Here is a 24,904-nt window from a genome sequence, read left to right as displayed (position 1 = left end):
TCGGCAGCGGAGGAGGAGGAGGAGAGGACCGCAGCGTTATTGTTGGCTTAACATCAGAGGTACCGTCTTTGTGCTTCACTACGCGGAGGGATTTCGCACCCAGGAGACCCTATAGACTATTTACTGTTCATTTTGATAATAACGCGATCTGCTCCGTGAAGTAACAACGCGAACGTGGACACTGGCTGGATCGCACCTGCAGCGGAGCATGGACAACAAAGGCTGATCCCAGCACTGCGCTGCGCTGTGAGGCAGCAAACCCCTGAGCCTGGCTGCCCACGAAACCTCGAAGAAATTGATTTTTATATAAAAACCTGTGCTGCACACAAGGGGGCTGGTGCTGCAAGACAGGGTTTGCGTGCAGGAGAATTTACTGTTTGGACCTCTTAACCGATCCGTTCCTGGCAGGTTTAATTATAGCAACACTTGCACGCGCGTCTTACTTCCAGTAGACGATATTTTTAAGTGTCGAGACATCGCTCAGGAGAATATCAGGCCCCCATCAGTGTTTTAGTAATTTAATAATCCTTTCTGAACACAACCACACCAGTTTGATGGTCGCCGACAGCAGTCCTGTGTGTTCAATGTCCCCTTAAAAAAAGCAGGAGAATTATGTGGGTCAGTCCCGAAGATGTGTTACTGGCGGGCGCATTATGGATCACCGAGAGAGCAAATCCATATTTCATCCTGCAGAAACGGAAGGGCCACGGGGATGGAGGCGGAGGACTGGCCGGTGAGTCCTGTCTTCATACTGTAACGGATCAATTCAGTTCACATCTGATCGAAAGGTGATGATCGGTTGCATTGTGACAGTTGATAGTTGATTCAGTGTCAGCACAAGATGTCAGGTGAAGTGTGTGCTGATAATGTGAGGAGGGTCACATGACCAATCAGCTGTCACGGGTGGTCTTTCACCTGAATGTGTCTGTTAGTACAGAGGGCTTTCCATTACAAATTGATTTACAGCCTGCTGGAAAAAAAAGGGCTCAACCTTTGACCAAGTGTGATGACATCAAACAAAACCACTTAAGAGGCAAAGTGCAGCAAAATTCCTCCAGAAATTTAGGTCATATGGTTAAAAAAAATTGTCTGAGGCTATTCCTGCCTGCAAGGGAAATTAGATTTCAGCCATTACAACAATACAAACACTAGCAACTGTTGTTTGAGTTGTGCAGCCGTGGAGCCTGTGAATCTATCTGACCATCAACCAGCGACATTGGCTGTTTGCTTGTTCATGCTGAATCATTCTCCTTCTTCCTTCTCTCTCTCCTCCTCCCTCTTGCTTATTGCATCCAAAATGGGTCAAACAGCAGCAGGAAGAGGAGGAGGAGGGACAGGTTTTGAAAATGACTGGCCAGGATCCACAGTTGCATGCTGTCCTGTTTTTTGGGGGGTTTTTTCTCTCAGAATTGTGAAATTTGGTTCATTCTTTGACCTGAATTCAGCTGGTTGCAGTTCATCACAAAGTCTGGCATTTTGTCAAGTTTAACAGATGAGAGGGTTAGATAAAGAAGTGTCACTTATAGTTTGGTACATGCAAATTTAAGTCGACAAGATTGTTGGTGTCCTTATTATTACATTTATAAATGAAACAGCCATGGCCTGATTACTGTCCTTGGGTGGTCTGCAAAAATGAACTGCTGGGCCCCTATATACCCTCCATTACTCCCCCTATCTCTACATATTGTACAGTAAGCCCATGGTGGCAACAAATTCACCGTGTGGTAATTTAAATAGTAAAGGCTTTACTTGAACTATCACAAATCAATTGCAACACAGTTACTCTGCGGCTTTCGGCTGGTTGTCGTCTGAAGTTGCTCATCCAGCCTTAGTTATAGCCATTCTTGCTGACATGTTTTAGCCTACATGCAGATATCAGAAATTATAGCAGTGAAAGATTATGTCTCTATCACTAATCGATCAGTGTTGAACAGCTCAGTTTCTGTTCCCTGCTGATCATTTCTCACTTTCTATCAGTCAGTGTCACTGCTCATTGAGAGTTAACTTTAACAAGAGTAAAATCTCTGCCTCAGGACGCCAGTTTGACTCAGGAGTGGGTGGATCACAGCAGTCATGCCTCAATATAGACATACTTTACATGATGATATAGTGCAGTGGTTCCCAACCTTTTTTGCTTGTGACCCCATAATACAAAGCAATGCTTATTTGTAAACCCTCATCATAGGCTGCATATCATGTGTCAACTATTCTCCTGTGTGTGAAGAGTGATTTTCCTCTTTTTGTTTTTTTGAGTCCTGGATAAAACTATTAAGTATTTCACAAGATAAAGCAAAACTTTTTTTTTGAAAAAACAAAACAAAAACATCCTTTTGTGTTTCAGAATCTTATTTTCTATTATTTGTCACCCCTGTAATTATCTGGCAACCCCATACATTCATCTCTCTACTTATTTTCCCAAAACACAATTGAAAAACCATTTGTTGACAAGATAACTAGGTGGGAATATCGGTTTTCTGAATAGTCCAGTGAACTAAAACCCAAACCTACTCTGACTGATAGAGGCATAAAATAAACATTAAGTTTCAGATTCGACATACAACATGTTGGTCATTTGACCCTCTTTGATATGAATAATTAACAATTAGACCAGCAGACGCCTTTTCTCAGCCCGTGGCGTGTTCTTGCTATGGCAACACAAAGTGTGCTAAGTGGTGCTAGGGGATGATGTCATTGTTATGTAAATGCTGATCTTGCTGACTTGTAATGTGTGCCAGTTGGCACTCAGCACCCATTGACACTGGCACTATCCACAAGCAGTTCTTCCAGCACCAAGACAGAGTGTCTTACAGAGCTTCATACATAGCTGCATATCGTCAGCTGCGTGTCTGCCATCGTGAAAACATCAGTACAATGGCTGCATGAGCAGAGGTGGACAGAGTAGAATTTATAGAAATGCTTACAGAGAGAAACTGTCAAGTGAGGAAAGGCGGAAGGATCCGATGTGCCGCTCTTTGGTTTCTCAACACATCATAAATGAAGGCTGGTTGGCCATCCATCCCTAGTTCCTCCAAAACCTCCATGTCAAACAGGACATCCTCTGTAGAGTTACATCAGTTTATTATTAACTCCAGTCAAATCATCTATCTTTATAAACTTTATAGAGGACTTTATACTTTAACTTGCTTATTGCTGTAGTTTTCCTTTAAGACTCAAAGACCTGTAAGAAAACATAAATAGAAGTTAAATGAATGAATATCATTAACGTTGTTCGTATCAGTTAAGACTATTATACAGTCAAAACATAGTTGCAAGTAGTATGCAACTGTCAGCGGTTCCCAGTCAAAGGACCAGGATCCTCTAAGGGGTTGCAAAGGGAGTCACAAAATTTTTTAAAAGATACGAATTAAGAAAAAAAAAAAAAAAAATGTTTTCTTTAATCTTTGCTTGGATAATTTTAACCTCTGCCGGCTTCCAAAACCAGTAAAAATGACACATTTGAAGAAGGGACTTCACATCACATTGGTCGGACTGCCCTGCAACTCAAATATAGGCACCCTGTGGTGAGGGGTCCGGAGTTGACGTTGCATCAGAGGCCACAAAGATTGAAAGAACCACTGAACGATGCATAAAAATACTGGTTAACCTAACAGCTGGTAACTAGCAAATACAGGTGTGCAAGATGGGATGTTCCTCCTCAGCTGTGTGTTTAATGCCATTTGCATGAAGCTTTAATCCTGATCCCAGCTTCTAACAGTCACTCACAGTGTGATCTTATAACCGACTGTTGTACACTGCAGACACACAACTGGAGGGACATATATATCTTATGTCGTCAATGTCTTTCGGAGAGGAAGCAAAATGGAAACATGCACAACAAAAGCTGTTTTCATCAGACGATATAAATAAACTCAGAATCAGGCCATCGTGTCATGCAGCTTGACACATTGGTGCTTGTAGCATGAAATTACACAAAGATCTGAGTCAGAGTACAGCACACTATTTCACAATCTATATGGTGATTACTGTTTGTTTGTCTGGAAGTGTATCATGTCAAACAGATAGCAACCCTGTTCTTTGTAGGCCAGACAGTTATCTGGCACTTTATGACCAGTGTGTTATGTCACTCAGATGTACACCCAGAAGTGGTGGAAAAGCAGTGAAAAACATATACGCGGATGCAGTGAAACGTGATGATGGTGATGATCCAGATTGTCTCAGGTTTCTGTTATCTGATACAGTATTGATTTTAAGTCTTAGGGAGATTTTCTTTTGTGTGCTCAATGCAAACATCCTACACCGGCAGCCCTCCCCCTAAGCTGTTTTTCTTTTGGCACAGAGAGGATATAAACAATAGAAAACAAGTAGCTTTTTTTCTCAAGCTGTTGGTTTGGCTTCCTATTCTTCCACTAAGTGAAAAACCAATGTTTCAGAGGAGGTGATTTGTTGTGCTCTAACAAAAGGGAGCTCTGCTTGTGTCCCTGTTTCTGAGCAGAGAGGCATCACATGATTTTATAGCTCTTGCTCTGTTTAGGAGGAGATTGCTCACTTTGAGGAGTTTTCCAGCCACCCAGAAATAATAATAATAAACGGAACAAGTACCATTACAGCTGTGTGTTGTCTTTGTTTTGCAGGTTGTGCACCTACACACTCAGCGTGTGGAAGGAAATTATCTGTGTAAAAGCAGAGGTGTGAGTTGGAAGAAGCAGTCACATGGCCTTTGGTTTGACGAGCTGATGCTGCACAGGCATGTGATGTTGGGTGTTGTATGTTACGTTATATAAAGAACAAAGTTCACCTTCACTCCAGTGTTAGTGTCGCATATTAAAAGAAAAAGAAAAATGTTGTCAAAACACTGTAAAAACAACTGAATATACAAAGACATGAACAAAAACTGTCTTTTTCTTCTGTCTGTTTTGGATTTCACTGGTATCAGTCTGAGAGGAGGGAAAGGGTGGGATGTTAAGTGGTCTTGCACCTTCACTGATCTCCTTCCTTGACATAACCCCCAAGTTTCCTGCATCAAACCTCAACTCCCACGTCGAGGTCCAACTAAGGTCAAAACTTGTTGATTTTCAGGAATTTTTACCACAAAACTGCAAGAAAGAGCAGTGGATTCTCACATTTGCTGTATCACTTATGTTCCTCATCGCTACGTTGTGTGGGTGAAATGCTAACAGGGTAACACGTTACAGCCTTCCCTGAGGTCAATGTGTGAGCAACTATTGCACTTTTTGGTTAGGGACTGTTTTTTAACCTTGTGATTTTCTTTTGTCAAAGAGGAAGTTGTCTTCCCACACTCAACAGTTGTTGTATAAGTGAATATTTTTGTAGCTTATTCATGTTTGCAGAGTAGTCCTCATGACATTGTTCTGACACAACAGGAAGACCATAACATTTGGCCCATGAACCACCATCTAACTATGTCAATATTACTGACATCTATCAGATCTGTCGGTTAATTATGGCTTTAAGCTTTAAAGCACTGAGAGATACTGATAAGGAGGAAAATAAGAAGGAAAATGGAAGATATATCGGTCAAGGAAGAGAGGGATTGACATGAGGAAATAGAGTAGAAGGCAGCTAAGGACTCTTAACTGTAGTCCGAATGATGGAAGGGCAGTGAGTCAAAGTAACACACACTTTCCTCAGACTAAGAAACAAGAAAACTGTTCAATTTCCCTCGCTTGTCTTGTCTTCTCTCTCCCTCTCCCCCCTCCTCCCCCTCATCTCTCTCTCTCTCTGTGTGACTCATACTGTGTTTGCCCTGATGAGCTGCTGAACAAAAATAACCTGTCTCTCACGGCAGTTGAACGTATAACTCCTCTGAACAAGGGGAGAATATTCACATCTACCAACAGTCACACAGTTGCTTGGAAAAATAGTATCAAAATTGCTATATTGCCGACGGCATAGTCATTAATAAAGGGTTCTTGCTATAATCCACCAAATCTGCAATTGTAATGGTTAATAACACAGTGTGTGTAGCCTGTTGAATGTTTTTCCTTTCCCATATGACATTTGCAGAGTTTATAATTATTATGATTATTATTCATCTTAAAACTTGCATTATTTAGATGCATATTTTTACTTGCTAGCCAATTTACGCTTTGTGGGGACACGAGAGAGATGTTAACGAGAGAATAATCAAAAGCAGAGCAGCAGTGGTCAAGATATCCTGACTTTTAGTTTTGTAGTATGGGCCAGTCACCAAAAACAGTGGATCCTACATTTCCTGTGATGCAGACAGTAGCACCCACTTCTTTAAACTCTACTCCTATGGTTTGTAAGGAAGGCTTTCGTTAAAAAAACAAACAAAAAAAAAACATGGTTTCTGAGCCCAAACTGAGATAACTCCAATGGCATCTCCTGGATTATTTTCTCAGACTAGACACAGCTCCTACAGATCTACAGAAGACATTATACAAGTGTTTTCTCATGCTGAGTGGTTTGTTCCCTCTCTCTTTGAGGGGGAGTTCCCCTTTTAAAGAGCATTAGAAGTTCAAAAGACAAAGCTGGAGCAGGGTAAATACAAAACAGACATTTTGTACAACCTTGCAAAGCAAATAGGTTCATACTAAAGGGTTACAGTTGATCTTTAAAGTATTAAGTGATTTACTCACCATGAATAAGTCCATTAGTTTCAACTCAAACGCTTTATGCAGGGTGACTTATTTCTTAGAAAGCGTTACTGGTCTGAAACATAAAGCTGCAATGTATCTGGTGTCGATGCATGACAAACTAATTTTTCTATTGCGTTACATATGGCCTCATTCATTGTAGCTGATGCAAACAACCATCATTTTCTATACTGAGAAACACTGACATCTCTTAAACCTTTAGATGCATCATTACATTAGCCCATTCATCCTTTTTTCTCTGGTGACTTTTACCGTTTATCACCTTCTCAGCCTGTTTTAGTTTCACGCTGGTGGTTGTCTGTCTACGTTTATTGTCCGGCTTAAAATGTCAAAATCACATTTTGTTATCAAGTCCACAAACACAAAACTACCATAGTAGCAATCTAACCCAGAGTCATATATATTGTATGCAGATCATGCCTAACAGGTCTAACCAATAAACAAATGCATTTAATGTAAAGCACTGACATTCAAGTCTCAGGATGTTTTTCATACACTCAAATCTTAAACCACAAGACCTCATGTGTTTCCCCTTTGCTGAGGCACAACAAAACCATCTGAAAGTTAATGCCCTTCATTTGTCATGCCTCTCACATGGTCGTTGTCTGTAAGGGCTGTTGTTTCACAGCTGAACAAATGTATAAGTTTAATGTGTGTCCGTGGAAAGACTGACTGAAGACTGAAGTTTACTGGTGTGTTTCCTATTGTTTGCTTCTCAGAATTTAATAATAGTTTTCTTGGTTCTTATAGGGTTGCTGGTTGGGACCTTGGATGTCGTCCTGGATTCAAGTGCTCGAATGGCTCCATATAGGATCCTCTACCAGACACCTGACTCTTTAGTTTACTGGATCATTGCTCATGGTATGTGAATTTTAACTCCTGGATCAAAAGTGCAGGTATTTGGAGGAAACAAAGTCACTAACCTCAGGTGTACTTGAATTTAAACGGTTGATTTACACCACTTTAGGTGATTTTATCAGCTCATAATACCTCTGTACCCCCTGCACATCCCTCCCCCCAGTCTCCACACAACACATGATGTTCTAACATCCTGCCTTTTCCCATGTTAGCTGCCGAATGCCAAGCATTACATCATGCCCCGGTGGTTTTAAAGAGCAGGATTACGGGAACGGGTGCCGAAAGCGCTGCTCAAACATGAGTGGATGTGATGTTTCAGCTAATCATTTGATGAAGTTTCAGTACGATTTCTTGTCATCTGCTGGTGTTTTCCTTTACTTGTTGTCTCCAGTTTTTATGTGTAAGAGTTCTTGGTACAGTCTGTGGCAGTAAATCATGCAAATTAGCAGGTACACTCTAAACTGATTGGAAGCTGCGCTCTTTTTTTCACCATCGCTTGTATTGTGCCATTCATATGAAATTATCCCATCTATTTATTAGGAAAAGCTGTGATACTCCCAACCATTATTTCCATTATCGATTAATCAGATATACAGTCCAAGACCTCAGAGGTATTCAGTTTACTATCAAAGAAAACCAGTCAATTATCACATTCGAGAGGCTGGAATCATTCAGTCTGGGGCATATCTGCTTACAAAAAAACAACCCGATTCACATTCACTGATTATCAGAATTGTTGCTGATTCATTTCAGTCTGACTTATCAGTAAGTCGACTAATTTCAGCTCTATCCAAAACATTTAGGTGAAAACTATAGCAGGTGCTCTGCATTAGGTCATCCTGAAAATAGAATAACAGTTCAGATCTGCTGCTTCAACTGCAGACTAAAAAGAGAAGAATCTGAGGCACATTTGAAGACATAAATAAATTAAAAAGCCATTATTGGAGGCCTGTTTCTTGTTCTTTTCTGCCGTTGTACTGCTTCAATCTTGTCTGTGATACATTTTGGTATGAACTCCTACACATTTACAGTGGTATGCTAGAGTATTTTTTGCAAAGAAATGAAAGAGTATGAGGCTTTATAAGATTCTGGTATTAGAAAGGGAAGGTTCACACTGCTGTAATTTAATTGAATGAAGACACGACTCTAATGAAACGCAAGAAAATATGAATTTGTTTTAGGGAATATGTGTAACCATGAATTTAATTCAGCAGTCCCCTAGTAAATGCACAAATAAAAAAGAGTAATATTTGTGTTCCCGATCTGAAATGGAGGCCTGCTAAAGACTAGCCTGGCTTTGAAATGGCATTGGCTCCCCTCTTCGCCTCTCTCCCCACCCCTCCCGGTTCTTAATTCTGCAACCCAGAGATAGCAGGAGAGTGAAGCAGTCTGGCAGACGTGGCTAATGCAGTGTATGTGCACTCACTGAAGGGCTGTTTGCAGCACTGTTGAGGGATAATGGTCCACAATGGCAGCCATTATGGCAATGAATTTCTCCTATGGCAACAAAAAAATCTATTTTAGCCTTACTGACAGTAGCAAGATGGTCATCGTAGATTTGCTGTGCAAACATAAAACAGAAGATATGCATTTCATTTTACTCTTTGTTCTTGACATACGACTTGAAGTGATCCTTTTGTCATCATTAGCTTGAACCTTGGTGCTGTCCTGCAGCTGAAGAGGAACTCCCAGCTCACTCTGTTGTTCTGTTTTAGGGCTGCAACTAATTCTGCCAATGATTCTCTCGCTTAATTGATCATTTATCTGGCCTTTACGTGTCAGAATAGGGAAATCTGCCTGTCTTCATATTGCTTATTTTCTCTGATCTAAAGCTTAAATTCCAAAGATATTCAATTTGCTATCATAGAAAACAAATACCAATAAATATTCACCTTTGAAAAGCTGAAACCAGTGACATTTATTTGCTTAAAAAATGACTTAAAAGAAAAATCAATCATCAAAATTGTTGCTGATCAGTTTTCTGTCAGTCTACTAATTGACTAATTGTTTCAGGTTTAATCTGCTTCTCACAATTCAAGGGTTTTAATATAACAATATTTGAATATTCCATTTGTTGTTGCATTAAGGGACTTGTGGTGTCATGGCACAATAGTCATCGTTGCTGAAACATTAGACCTCCGTGCTCCTACTGTGAACTCACTGCCTGAGTGCTCTGACTTCCCCTCCTCCCTCCTCTGCAGGAACCTCCCGGAAAGAGATCACAGAGCACTGGGAGTGGCTGGAGCATAACCTGCTGCAGACACTCTCCATCTTTGAGAACGAGAATGATATTACCACCTTTGTCAAAGGAAAGGTCCAGGTAACTAAAACTTTCATGTTTGGACTTCTAGTTCTCCAAGTCATTATTGTACAAAAAACAAACTGAAGGCAAATCAACTATCTTCCCTCTGTACTGAGAGCTTCTAACAAATTTAATTTAACAGAGTCACATTTCAATCCAACAGACATCTATGTCCATTATTGCCAGGTAAACACAGAGAGCAGAACAAGTATTATACAGTAAATAAACATGAATACATCATCCATCACCCAGGCAGATGATTAATAGTCAGTCAGCTTCCAGACTGGACCAATCACAGCAGTACTGATGAATGTTGCCCAGTCGTATAAAAGTTTCAGTGGTATGCTTTAGCTCAGCTTTTAGCTGAGTTTAATGTGTGCCCTAACATCCTCCAGCAAGCATTTATGAGAGGATGGTGCAGTCTTTTTTTTTTTTTTTTTGTGAAGTCAATAGTTTGTCAAGCAAGCAGTGCAGAGAAGGCCACAGCTGCAGCTTGGATCTTTCCACATCTTGGATTGTTCCACATATATTAAACATCGGCATCCAAAAATCCTCGAGCAGCTGATCTTTATCTTTAAACAATTCAGATCCACTCCTGTTTTGCCAAATAACTGCTGGTTTATCAGAGCATATGAAGTACTCTAAACTGTATGAGCCCATGCCTGATCTGATGCTTCTTACTTAACAATCCCTGTTTTTCACGTCTCCGCTCATTACGTCATTCTTTTGCTTTGCATCTCGCTGCAGGGCATCATCGCAGAGTACAACAAGAACCACGATGTCAAAGAGGATGACGACACAGACAAGTTCAAAGAGGCCAGCGCTAAGTTTCGTAAGCTGTTTGGGATGCCAGAGGAGGAGAAGCTGGTCAACTATTATTCCTGCAGCTACTGGAAGGGCAAGGTGCCCCGGCAGGGATGGCTCTACCTCAGCATCAACCACCTCTGCTTCTACTCCTACTTACTGGGAAAAGAAGGTTGGATGTTGACCATTTTTATATCCACAGGAAACAGTTTATATGTCTATCCTTATCTTTATACATTACCTATGCTGATATTTGCTTTTATTAATATTTCCAATAAAAATGGGTGGTTTCATACAATAATTGCACAGGAAATGATATATAAGATCTTATAAGCACATACAGTGTATATGGTTGATTGTTTGGTATTTTCCCCGCAGTATTTTATTTATCGCTCCATCAGGCATTAAGGTAAAGGATCTGCAGGCATTCATCATATTTCTCAAGTTTATCGGGATTTGAACCTTAACTTTAACTTGAAAACTGTCTCCCAGCCACGTAAAACTGACAAACTTGTGAGTTTGGAGCACAAACTTGAACTTAAAACATAACAAAATACATTAAACATTTATCCATCCTAAATCTCATTACTCAAACCCACGTAAACCAATGTACAGATAACCATGACAACAAACCTGCTGCCAACATTTTCATTATCTCGTTGGCAATCCTGCCACTAGGATAAGATTAAAAGTTAAAATATGAAGATTATCAGGCACAGAGCCGCCACCAACCAGCACTGATTTTGTGTCTAGGAAATATTTTTTAAATGATAAAATTCAGGTATGAAGTCACAAAATATTAGATTATGCTTCTCAAGCAGAACTCCTCTTAGTCTGTCTTGCCCAAATATTGTCATCTATAGGTCTGCTGGTCTCTTCTTTCTTTCGCATCATTAGTTTAATTCTTGGATTTTGAGTTTCTGTTGTATATTGTCATATTAGTTTATTGTTTTGTCTGTATGCCTATATTAATGATTACTTCAAATAGATTGAAATATTGACTGTCCTCCAAGTGTTTATTAAAGGGATATCTGTAGAAAACTGTATGTACTCAAGACTATGATTATATATTATAGTGCAGTAGGCCATTACACCTCTCTTTACTGAATGCCTGAGCCGCATATCAGAACCACAGGGCCTAAACTGCATCGTACACCATCCATATTCTTGTATGCTTCTTAAGGTGAAGTCTTTTGCAAGTCTTCAGCCATATCCTGAAGGCTATCTGAGTGCATTGATCTTCTCTTTTTAATGTATACTGATATATCAATCTTAATGTCTCTCTCTTTCTCTATCAGCCAAACTGGTGGTGCGTTGGGCAGATATGACCCAGCTGGAGAAGAGCGCCACCCTCCTGCTGCCTGATGTGATTAAGGTGAGCACCCGCACCAACGAGCACGTCTTCTCTGTCTTCCTCAACATCAACGAGACGTTCAAACTGGCCGAGCAGCTGGCCAACATCGCCATGCGTCAGCTCCTGGATAACAAAGGCTTCGAACAGGACCGCTCACTGCCCAAGCTCAAGAAGAAGTCACCCAAGAAAGTGTCGGCACTCAAGAGGTAAGGACGGACTGATGCAGAGTGGGAACACTTATGTTCATCAATAATAAATGCAGTTTATACATGTTTACGATATTTATTGATTGAACATTAATGTGTTATGGTTGGTAAAGTAGTTGGTTATCCAGATTCATCAGGACGGAGGGTGATAGTCTAAAACTGTGTTGCATAAGTTGTATAACACCTATGTGTGAGGAAATAAAAGGGTGTTGTATTTTTGAACTCTAGTAGATGTCTGTGAGATCTCAATGACCTCAAGCATGTAAGCATGACTTTATTTCACTGCAGTTTTTTTTTATATTCATCAATTTGCTGCTTTGGGATGGTTTTTCTCTTGTAAGGCTTCATTATATCTGCACAGACAATGAAATGTCTGTGTAGAGTCATCCAAATTGTATAACATCAGGATATGAAACTTCTGTGTCTATTGAACTGTAATTTAATTGTACTGGTCAGGTCTTACATTGCATTAAAGTAATGTAAATTCATTTTTGAGATATCACCTTTTTGCTTTCTAACCATTATAACGATGTTAATGCATCTATGACTGCGACTATTTCAGCCTCGAGCTGTGACGTTATATATTTACAAAAGTCATCTAATAGGACTCTGCGTCCTTTTAGGGATCTGGATGCGAGAGCGAAGAGTGAACGTTACCGGGCGCTCTTCCGTCTGCCCAAAGATGAAAAACTGGACGGACACACAGACTGCACCTTGTGGACCCCCTTTAACAAGATGCACATCCTGGGACAGATGTTTGTTTCCACCAACTACATCTGCTTCACCAGCAAGGAAGAGACGCTGTGTAGTCTCATCATCCCCCTGCGTGAGGTGAGTCAGCCTTTTTAAATATGTCTCTTTGTTTATTGGCATTTTACTTTTGGAAAAAGTATTTTACTTGCAGCACTGTTATCAAAACAGCAGTCAGTCACTAGTAGCTGAAGTAAATCATGAAGACATATGAATGTGTTTGATAGTGTTGTGTGGTAGGGGGTTGACACTGCCTATCTGCTCTAGAAAGAGAGACACACACACACATAAACACACACAATGCAGCATTGCCTGTCATGCTGCATCACATTCATCCATTTTTGTTTGCTTTGTGTTGCGCCAGCTATTTGAAAATTCATTGCTTAGTTATTCCTCAATTCTCGTTTTTAAATTAAATAGTTTCATATTAGGAGATTTTCTAAATCATGTTGAACTGTTAAAACTTAAAAGTCAGTACCACTTTCTGATAAGACACCATTTATATAAAAGCTTTTTAAGTGGTAATTAATGACTTTAGGTTAATAAATCCTTTAATAATTCTTTACAGATAAGTTATAAGATATACCAACAAATTCTGGGTTGCCAGGTAGTGGAAAGTCCTCCTCCAGAAGGTAAGTTTTCAAAAGGTCTTCCTAATGAATAAGATTGCTAAAAAGAAAAAAAGACAAAAGTGTCATGGTGGAGGAAGATTTTCCACAACCTGGCAACCCAAATGTTGTTCTTAATAATGGCTTAAACTGATTTATAAAGCATTTGTAAATAAGTAATAAAGCCAATAATTTCAGGTTATAAACCCTTTATAAATGGGCTCTTACAGTATTAGAAAATGGTACAGTAATGTTATAGTTATTATAAACTGTAATGTGAGAATAGTGTGTAAAAGGATTAGTAGGAAACATCAGCAGTGCCATCTGATCACATTTGTATATGCACAGGTACATTATGTTAATTTTGTGAAGGAATTGAGTCATTTCATTAAGTGTCAGGGGAAAAGTGTGGATCGCACACCATATTAGTTTCCTCTTTTACCCTTCAAACTAAATGGGTCATGAAAAAAGCAAGCTAACGTTAGCTTTGTCAGTTGGTTCAATTAGCTATACTACAGTTAGCTTTAATTTAGTTATTTGTCAATCTTCACTTAGTGAGTATGATATTGGAACTTATAAACAGCAACAACAACCAACACCTATTATACAGTCCTATTATCTTATTACAGACACATTCGGTTTCCATGGTTATGGCTGCTTGTCATTGTTTATTTCATGGCGAATGAGATTGTGAATGTTCCCTGACGTCTTCCAGGTGACCATCGTGGAGAAAGCAGACAGCTCCAACGTGCTGCCCAGCCCACTCTCCATCAGTACCAAGAACCGCATGACCTTTCTATTTGCAAACCTGAAGGACAGAGACTTCCTTGTGCAGAGGATCTCTGACTTTCTGCAGCAGACCACCTCCAAGATCTGCCTGGAGAGGGAACTTACTGGCAGCCTTAACAGCTCAGATGATGAGGTAGGAAAGGAAACCTACATTTTAATATACTGTATATATATATATAGACTATATACATGGTCTGGAGAAATAACTTGATGGCATGTGTCCCCTCCAGGTGTACTCCCAGCAAGGATCCCTGCTTTCTAGCAGCCCACAGCACAGTCTGGGTTCAGAGGGTGAGCGAACATTTAACCTCAATGACAGCAGTGTGCCCACAGCTACACAAGCCCTCATGACCATGTACCGCCGGCGTTCGCCTGAGGAGTTCAACCCCAAGCTGGTGAGTTCAATTACACTTTGTCAAATACAATCAAAAGCATTTAATTTTGTTAAGTATGGCACAGCACAGAGTAATGCCTTATCTAATACTACTCTGATCTGATAATAGATTCTGTTTCCGTTAAAGCTATTCCTAGTCGTGGATAATGAATTATTAAGACGGACTTTTTTGTCTTGACCTTGAATTGCTGTTAGCAGCAAATTGGAAAGATGTTTTTTTCTGTAAGACTTAAAGACTTAACCCTGTACCTCTTGTAATCCTCAATTCAATGGGACTTTGACTCTGTATTATAGAATATTACAGTATTCGTGTGGAGTGTGCAAAAATGAAATATTGAAACTGCATGTCAGTGATTTAAGTCCAGACTGCTGGCTAACAGCATAACAGAAGCTTACTGTAATTGTACTTGAGTTACAGCCTCTCATGAAATTGTTTCCCCTCTTTGCTCAGGCGAAGGAGTTCATGAAGGAGCAGGCGTGGAAGAACCACTTTACCGAGTACGGACAGGGAGTGTGTATGTACCGCACTGAGAAGACGAAGGAGCTGGTCCTCAAGGGGATTCCTGAGAGCATGAGAGGGGAGCTCTGGCTGCTTTTCTCTGGTGAGGAAATGTTCAGGGAGGGGAGGCCTCTAACAAACATGGGCTCAGCACACTCTGAGCATACAGTACTGCATTTGATTCAGTGATGCACTGTACCGAGTGAGACCACACCTTGCTTACTGCAGCTTACACTTGATCACATGATACATATTTTCTGCAGGTGTAATTTATCTACAGACGTCCTGTTGACAAATGTGCGATGCAAGAACAACCAGTGTGCAACTGAATACTCAGAAATATAGCTCAGAAATGTGTAGTTACATGTATTATTTCCTCCAATATAAGCTCTTCTTGTGTAAGACTGTAGAAAACACATGATAAAGACATATTCACCACTTTATTAATGGCACAGTGTTGCTAACGATTTGGACTATTCAAGAGTGAAATTGTTTTTCAAACGCTGGCTTGAGTCTAGGTCGCCCTCAGGCAAGATCTGCAAATGGCTCTTGTCAGATTCAACTATTTTTAGACTTCTGAGGTCCCACAGTATGCAGTATTTCACAAGAAAATGCAAGAAATTAGAGAAGAGTCCAATACATCTGAGTACAATCATCTGTGCCTGCCTCATATTTTAGTGACTCTTTTAGAGGGTGACAGCACCCAGGTTAGGAGCCAAGAGCAGATTTATAGACGGTACCCCAAAGATCTATACGATGCAGTTTATTTGCAATGTAATGTTATTATACTTAACTTCAAACATTAATGTACAGGGTGTCTATGCACAAAGTTTTTTAAAACAACTAAAAAAGGTTGTGTTCAGTCAGTTACATCAGGGCACATTTCCATGTGCACAATAATGTCACAAGTGGAAATGCTCAGAGAAAATCTGGGCATGCTCTAACATAAACAGAGAAGTCCGTAATGATCCTGCTGACATGACAGAATTTATTTTGATTATCCAGAAGAAATGAGGAGAAATTTGGAGATTTTCATGAAGCAAAAGTAAATGAACTCACTTGGTCCTCCGTGTGAATCAGCTCATGCTAATATATATACATATAAATGCATCATGTTCCATGACTGCTTGAACATTAGCCGAATGGAAAATGTGTGTCAACTATTCAAAGCACCACTGGCTTTCACTCTGTTACAACATGCTACATATTCAGGTATGCACAGGCTCCACACTTCCCCGTTTACAAGCACAGTCATGTGTTACGCACCAGCAGCAGCTTTTACTCATCCTCACCTGAGCAGAGCCGGGTTACAAACAGCTCCTCCCGCTCTCCTGTGACCCACGTCTGGCTCTCTCTGCTTGTTGTCATAGCTGCATTGTGTTGACACACTCTGTCACACTCACCTGTGTCTTCTGAAACCAGGCCATCTCTAATAGGAAATATATTTACAAAGCAATTTACGACATTCAGGTGTTGCCTAATTGGTGTCTCCTGTCAGCGCAAAGGGTGTAAAAACTAGTTTGGTGAGCTTCTGTACTGGAGTGTGTTCCAATAAGCACGTGTACTATATGTGTGTGGATAATTGTGCTCAGTAAAACCTGGAGCAGAGACTAATGTAAAAAGGCCTCTGATAACCTGCTAAACCTGCACACAGACCTGTAAGGCATTTGAAAACCAAATACCAGTGTAATTCAAGTTACAGCCCATTTACTACTGTCTATGGTATGTTTACAGTCATTTTGCTTTTTTTTTTTTACCTTTGTAACAGTTATTATTTTAAGATGCAAACTTAATAGTTTTAAAGTAAGCTCAAAGTCAGAGCTCCGATGATTGAATTTAGAAGACATTAACGTGACAATAAGGATTGTAAAGGCAACTGTTTAGGGAGGTGGAGTGTCTACACTGACATACATTTCAAAATACACAGTAAAATAATAATAAAACTAAAAGTTAGATCGAATCAGTTTTGTGTTTGAATTGATTGGTTTCGTATTTTATCGCACCGTGAAACAAGCATCCATTCAAGGCAGAAAACAAACCATTAAGAAATGTGCAACTTAACTGACGGGTGATACAGAAACTATTGTATCACAGTTTAGATGCTATGATGGTTATGTAACCTTTTGGAATATGCCATAAAGTGTTTATTGCTTTTTTGTTTGTTCTTGTACTTCAGCTGCTGTGACACTTGAATTTCCTTTTGCCTGGGAACAATAAAGTTTCTCTTATCTTATACTTTGTGGTTTAAATATTATATCAAACCTTTGCATGTAATGGACCTCATCACAGACATTGTTACCATAGATTTTGTGGGTTTTGGAGGAGATTTTACGCAGAAGCTACTTTCAACCTTTTAATTCTCATTGTGTTTTTTCACAGGGGCAATCAACGAGATGGCCACTCACCCTGGATACTACGAAGACCTGGTGGAGAAGTCGATGGGCAAGTACAACCTGGCAACAGAGGAGATCGAGAGGGACCTGCACCGCTCTCTGCCCGAGCACCCGGCCTTTCAGAATGAGATGGGCATCGCTGCCCTCCGCAGGGTCCTTACCGCCTATGCATTCAGAAATCCCAACATTGGATACTGTCAGGTACACGTTCTGTTGTTTGCGTTTCCACATGAGCTGGCAGAAACCTGCCAGTGCTTGACAATACTTGATATTTATGTTCTTCTCTCTACCTCAACTCCACAGGCCATGAACATTGTGACATCTGTGCTGCTGCTCTACGCCAAAGAAGAAGAGGCTTTTTGGCTGCTCGTGGCGCTCTGTGAGAGGATGCTGCCCGACTACTACAACACTCGAGTTGTCGGTCAGTATGTGCGTTTTCTTCTGTATTCATGTGCGTTTGTTTGATTCACATTCAAATGTATGGTTCTGTTACATTTAAATACATGTATGTGCTCTTTTCTGTAGTGTTTTCGCTTTTATAGTATTTATTTTCATAACGCCCTCTTTATGCTGCCTTCTTGGCCCAGGGTGGTCCTGGGAAAAAAAAGTTTTATTCTCACTGAGACATTAACATCTACCCCTCTTCCCCAGGAGCCCTGGTCGATCAGGGCGTGTTCGAGGAACTCGCGCGGGAGTACGTCCCACAGCTGTACGACTGCATGCAGGACCTCGGGGTCATCTCCACAATTTCTCTCTCCTGGTTCCTCACCCTCTTCCTGTCTGTCATGCCGTTCGAGAGTGCAGTGGTGGTGGTGGACTGCTTCTTCTATGATGGCATCAAGGTCATCTTTCAGTTGGCGCTCTCTGTGCTGCACGCCAACATCCACCAGCTGCTGGGCTGCAAGGACGACGGCGAAGCTATGACCGTACTGGGCAGGTAAGGAGAGGCAGAGGGCGCTTTATTTGGTTTGTCAAGTCTAGGATATTCCTCCTGTAACTTAACATCCTAAAACTATTTCACCATTTATGAGATAATTTCTTCCGCGATCACAACAGATGTCTTGATAATTTTGGTACTATACTGCCTCTTCCCTGACTAATTGTTTGTGTACTGTAGGTACTTGGACAGTGTGACCAATAAAGACAGCACTTTACCTCCCATCCCCCACCTGCACTCCTTACTAACAGACAATGGAGAGCCCCATCCTGAGGTTGACATCTTCAAACTGGTCCGCAGCTCCTACGAGGTATTTAACACTGATGCTGTACAAATCTCATATTTAGTTCAACATGTTAGTTGGATTTGTTAAAGACAGTTTTATGATTATGAGTGTGTGACTCTTTGTTTGTCTCTTCGTTCATCTGTTCATTTGTTGAACATTTGTTTCTCAAGGAAGCTGTGGTGTTAGAGCTTTGGATGAAGTGCAGTATGGTTTCAGTTTATATGATTTGAACTTGAATTTAATTTAATTTAACTTTGAATGTATCCCATTGACAAACCCAGCTGCCTCAGAGCCTCACAATCGTACAGTTGTCTCCAGCCGTCCTCATTATTTCCACTTTGATAACCGTCTTTCAGTTACAGCAGAGTTAGACTGATCCGTGTCTCCGTTTCTACTTCTCCTTTCACATCAGAAATTTGGCTCGATCCGTGCAGATGTGATTGAGCAGATGCGTTTCAAACAGAGACTGAGGGTCATCCAAACCATTGAAGATACAACTAAACGCAACGTGGTAAGGACGTATAAATGTATATGGAATTAGTCAGTCAGTCAGTCAGTCAGTCAGTCAGTCAGTCAGTCAGTCAGTCAGTCTCAACTGCATTTTCTGGAAAACTCTTGCTCAACTCTGTCGTGCAAATAGCAGAACAATAAACAGGCAACACGCCAACTCTGTAAGTCTCTTAGTTCTGCAGGTCAAATTAGATTTGAACTTAGAAGCAAAAAGAACCACATTCAGGTCATTATTTGTTACTCTGCTCTTTACACTTAATGTTATTTTCTAATGCCTTGTATTTTTACTTCATGTAATTCTATTTTGTCGCAGGTCAGAACTATTGTAACAGAGACCGCCTTCAGTATTGATGAGCTGGAGGAGCTCTACGTGCTCTTCAAGGTGAGGTATAGTTCACACATTTATGTTGTGGGACTAAAACAACCTTTTCACCTTTTTGTGTTCCTCCACCTGGCACAGTTTTCATAATGATTCAGATTATTCAAGAGTGAAATTGTTTTTCAGACACACTGTCAAAGCCTCTTTTGTACTTCACAAACATGACAGAATGTGACTATGCTAATAGTTGTTGTTTACTAGTCAAGCCCCATCGATCTTTTAATTCAAACTCAGCAAGAAGCAGCTTGTGTTCTTTTATAGCTCTTTTTTTCATTTTCACATTCAGTCTCATTCAGTTTTAACCCTGTCCTCCTCTCTGCAGGCGGAGCACCTGACCAGCTGCTACTGGGGCGGCAGCAGCAACCCCACAGAGCGTCATGACCCCAGCCTGCCCTACCTGGAGCAGTACCGCATCGACATGGAGCAGTTTAAGGGTCTGTTCAACCTGCTGTTCCCCTGGGCCAACGGAGCCCACTCAGACCCTCTGGCCGTGCGCTTCTTCCGTCTCCTCGACCAAAACGGAGATGCCCTCATCAACTTCAGGGAGTTCATCAGCGGCCTGGGTAAGTCCAGAAAGAGTGTGTGTGTGTGTGTGTGTGTGTGTGTGTGTGTGTGTGTGTGTGTGTGTGTGTCCTTGGGAATATTCTTTGGAAGTAATGGCTCATAATGTACTGACTGTTCAGTTGACAAATGGGTGTTTTACGCTGTGATGACTTTAATTTAAGATGATGAATCATATTTGGAAACAGTTCAGATATGTTCCGTCTCTAAAGCTTGTTGTTATGTTGTAGGCGTTTTGTGTCACGGGGACTTAACCGAGAAGCTGAAGCTCCTCTACAAGATGCACGTTTTACCCGGTGAGTGCGCATCGATGCAGTTCAGTGACCTTGGAGGGTCATCTTTAGGGAACCACAGAAAGTGTTTCGTTTTAGTGGGGCAGGATTATTAGCTGAACAGAAAAGAGGTGACTCAATGGAAAGTTTCGGTGAGAGAGAAAATGCTACGCTTTGTGCTCCTTGTCTCACGTCACTGGGTAAATAACTTTCACAGGTCTCCCTTTGTCAGCATGTTTTTTATGAGAGAACTGACAAAAATTAAAACCTTCAACTATTCACTGTGTCAGGTCTTAACCTCAGGTCTTTGGTAATTGTTCACATTATGTTTTTATAATCCGAATTGAATATTCTTTTCTCCTAGAAATCACTCATGAACAGGAGGAGCCTGACTCTGCCTTTGAAGCCACTCAGTACTTCTTTGAGGAAATTATTTCAGAAACGTCAGTCGGTAAGGACCTAAGATAAACTTCTTTTTTTTCCCCTTTTGTTGTGGTGAACAAATTTGTATTAACATCCTTTTCATATACACACTGTGGAGGTGAAGCACAATTATGTAATAAAACCATATACCCGAATTCTTCAACCCCTCTACTTGTCATGGTGACATTTCATAACCATCGTAGCCCACACACACACACACACACACACACACACACACACACACACACACCTCATTAACAACAGAAGTCCGCATACATTTGACATCAACTACTGTATTTTATTTAGGTCATTCTCAGGAGTAGAATATCACAATTACATCTCACACTGCACAGTTTCAATATGTTTGAGGGAACTCATCCTTGGTTTTCTCATCACACACTGTTTTTATTCTCTACTCTTACTTGACCACTGCCAGATGTCCACTCATTTGTTAGTGCAGTTTTTGCCTGTGTGGAAGGCAAACGTTGACATTCACAGTGTAGAGGACTTGAGATTGTCCTGACAAGGTTTGCATGACTGTAATCTGTTGTTGTGGTTGTGGGCACGATATGTGATTTGCAGGGGGAAAGTGTGGTTGTATTAACCTTGAAACCACAGACATTGCATGCAGCCTGTATTGTGCGCAGTGACAGTCATGAAAGCACAAGCACAATAACAACACAAGTTAAATTATGTATGTGAGGCAGGGGCCTGCAGGAGGATCCTGTGTTGAATATGCAGAGGAGAGAGAAACGGCTTCAAACGCCCTCGTTGATCTGACAGCTGCTGTTTTAGATAATTAAACCTGTGCAGTGATCAAATGTGATACCCGAGACAGAGTGGTAGTTTTCCTATGCATGTGTTTCATTAACATTAGGGGGGACTGATGATAGTGTGATATATTACGTTGGGCGGTAAACCTTAAGTATGTATGGAGTATGTAATTTGTGTATATATGCAGTATAATCTGCTTTTCTTCATGATATAGAAATTTATAATCGAAACAATCTTTTTACAGAAAATGTGCATATTAATTGAACAGATGTTGATCTCGGTCACCCTCTGTCTTCCCTTAGGTCATGACTCAAAGTGCAGAAGTGAGAAGGATGATGGTTTTGTCAGAGTTACATTTAAGACTGAAAAAGGTAAGAAACAAAAAGTATGTACAGCTCTAATACAATAGACGATATAGTCCTGCTCACTTAAGATGAGCAACTAGATATTTGAGCTAATTGATAAATGCTGACTGAACATAACTGAATGTAGCTGTTATCATCCATCAAAGTATACAGTATATGTATACAGTATATTCCCATTATAGTATTAATAATGATAATGATAATAATGATAATAATATTATGCTATCATCTTATAGCAAAGTACTTATTTTGAAAAACAGCCCAAGATTTCTATTCACCATTGAAAAGGAAAAAAAAAAATGTTTCAGTCTTAGAATTATTTGTATGACATTTATATAATTATATTATATAATAGATCATTTATTTAATTGCTGACAAGACACAGGCAGACATTGGTGACACGGTTATAGTGTTTTTATTAAAAAAAAAAAAAACATAATTTAACCTTGTGACTAAAATACATAACACATTCTTTCTACATATTACAGTGAAGAAACTGAACACTCCTGATTACCGCCATTACCTGAAACTGTGGAACCAGGAGACCAAACCCAAACTGGAAAACACAAAAGACCTCCCCAGGCTGAATCAGGTGAGATGTCACCCTCTCTACTGAATCGTATGGACAGTATGTGTCTAAGAAACTCAGTGTTCAAGAGAAGAGTATAACTGACGTTATCCTCTTTCCTTCAGAGCCAGTTCATCGAGCTTTGTAAGACCCTCTACAGCATGTTCAGTGAGGATGTTGCAGAACAGGAGCTCTATCATGCCACAGCCACAGTCACCAGTTTGCTGCTGGAAATGGGAGAAGTCGGAAAGCTCTTCTCATACTCCTCTATTAGGAAGGACCACAACATGGAGGGTAAATCAGAGCCAAGCATTTGTATGAGAGACACCACAGATCCCAAAAGCACCCAGGAGTCTGGGTCTGATGACGTGTTCCAGCAGGGGGACCAGGGAGACGCTTTTGTCCATGCAGGTCTGGAGAACAAGCCGAGCCCCTGTGAGGAGGGGAAAGGGGACGAAGCGAGCGAGCAGCTGCCACCTATGCAAGACATCAAGCTGGAGGACTCGTCCCCCAAAGACACTGGCACATCCTCTGCCATGCTCATCTCGGATGATGAAACCAAAGATGACACGTCAATGTCATCTTACTCGGTGCTCAGCGCGGGCTCCCATGAGCTGGATGAAAAGCTGCAGTGCGAGGACATTGCAGACGACACGGTGCTTGTGCGCAGTGAGAACGGTGGCAACGATGAAAGAAATAACCAGCCTCATGGCGGTGGTCCCCTCGACAGAGGGCTGCCTCACAGCACTAGCATTGACAAAGACTGGGCCATCACGTTTGAGCAGTTCCTGGCCTCTGTGCTCACCGAGCAGGCCCTGGTGCATTATTTTGAGAAGCCAGTGGAGGTAGCAGCTCGTATAACTAATGCCAAGAATGTGCGTAAAGTTGGGCGCCCCCTGCTTTCAACAAGTGACTATGAGATCTCATTATCTGGCTGAAGTCTCACAGGAGATTTCATACAAAGACTTTTGCTGTTTTAAAAGGGAAACACGATTATCAGTCGGTGGTGTAAAAATGTCTCGGTGAGTTTTAGAGGAGAATGAAGGTAAAAGTAAAATGTATGTGTATGATAGTTGAATGAATGTGACCAAAAATTGCTCTTAGCAATGTATTTTACCAGATGTGAAAGACTTTTATTATAACAATCACTAGATTCTGTCCAGCTAAGAGGGAACAGGACGTTGATATTAAGGTTTGCTCAGATGAAATCAGTGTGTACATGTAGTAGCTGTACTTTATAAGACATTATGCATAGGTGTTATCTATGTAATCTCTAGTACTCTTAGGCTATGTAGCTGTAAATGTCCACAGATACAGTCCAGGTCTAAACTGGGATGTTGATAGTCTACAGTACGTACGATCACCTAACATTATATCTGGTCAAACTATTGCTCCTTTACTTTATGATTCCATTTGCTGCTAATCAAGACTTTTTTTTCCTCTCATTTTAATGACAGTATGGAAAAATACAAAACAAAGCTGTGAAAATTCAATCATAGAGTGAATTTTCATGTTTCATGTTATCGTGTAAGCTCTCTTCAGCTCCACATCACTTTAATGCAATGTGTCACTTTGGTAGAAACTGTTCTCTTTTTCACACACGTACCTACGACTTCCTGGATATTCACTTCCCAAAATAATGTTCGCTATAATTGCTCCAGTTTATTTTCTAATAATTATAACAATGATGGAAACAGCACAAAAAATGACACAACCACAATTTTGTCAAAAAACCCATAGGAAGGTATGTGTTCTCAGTGAAGATGATTACACTAAGAAAATGCTGTTGATTGAAGAGGCTGCACTTTTCTTTATGTTTACAATAATGTGATCCACTAACATGTGTTCGCTTGCCTTTTGCCTGACTACTGTTGTCTTCACTCCTAACTAAAATGTTCCCCCTTTTCCTTTTTGTTTTTTTAAAACATGTTTTTACCGTTTTGCTCTGTAAATTTTTTTTTTTTTTTTTTTTACTTTGCTGTTTACAAATTTTTGTGAATATGTTTTATTTTAAATATGTCCAGGTGTTATCTCTCTGGACTCTGATGCATTGTGTATCACTCCATCTAATTAAATTTACAGTTTGATTGATTCAATGCTGCACAGTCCATTGCCTCAGGCCTTATTTATTGACCTTATCAGATTCAGTGCCACTATAAACAAGGGCGGAGCAGAGCGTTGCTGCCATCTGGTGGAAAATCTTTTAGGCTACCGATCCCCATTTCTTAAAGACATGCGTTTTAGCCACAATGAAATATGATTTTACAGAAACT

General features: G+C 40.5%; 1 protein-coding gene across 1 annotated transcript; it reads left to right on the top strand.

The window, feature by feature from the left end:
- The first annotated feature begins 23 nt into the window (after window positions 1-23).
- On the top strand, window positions 24-24,739 carry tbc1d9 (TBC1 domain family, member 9 (with GRAM domain)). Its single transcript, XM_023404220.2, has 21 exons — window positions 24-733; window positions 7,350-7,460; window positions 9,659-9,777; window positions 10,507-10,735; window positions 11,862-12,123; window positions 12,747-12,954; window positions 14,197-14,403; window positions 14,501-14,665; window positions 15,116-15,266; window positions 17,543-17,757; window positions 17,860-17,977; window positions 18,208-18,493; window positions 18,674-18,803; window positions 19,192-19,290; window positions 19,603-19,671; window positions 19,991-20,231; window positions 20,460-20,525; window positions 20,866-20,952; window positions 22,001-22,069; window positions 22,552-22,655; window positions 22,757-24,739. Exons 1-21 carry the CDS (start codon window positions 613-615, stop codon window positions 23,567-23,569), a joined length of 3,870 nt encoding a protein of 1,289 aa, XP_023259988.1. The 5' UTR covers window positions 24-612; the 3' UTR covers window positions 23,570-24,739.
- Window positions 24,740-24,904: the final 165 nt, after the last annotated feature.

This window comes from Seriola lalandi, unplaced genomic scaffold (assembly GCF_002814215.2).
Source record: "Seriola lalandi dorsalis isolate HSWRI2012SDOR001 ecotype SW California unplaced genomic scaffold, Sedor1 jcf7180002054234, whole genome shotgun sequence".
Classification (NCBI taxonomy): Eukaryota; Metazoa; Chordata; class Actinopteri; order Carangiformes; family Carangidae; genus Seriola; species Seriola lalandi.
Note: the sequence above shows the minus strand (reverse complement) of the source record. Positions and strands in the feature narration are given on the sequence as shown.

Bases quoted from the DNA above. Each gene is read 5' to 3' on its own strand.
- tbc1d9 (XM_023404220.2), top strand. From the start codon at position 613: ATGTGGGTCAGTCCCGAAGATGTGTTACTGGCGGGCGCATTATGGATC. The intron at 12,124-12,746 runs GTAAGGACGGAC...GCGTCCTTTTAG, and splicing joins AAAGTGTCGGCACTCAAGAG to GGATCTGGATGCGAGAGCGA. The intron at 19,291-19,602 runs GTAAGGACGTAT...ATTTTGTCGCAG, and splicing joins ATACAACTAAACGCAACGTG to GTCAGAACTATTGTAACAGA.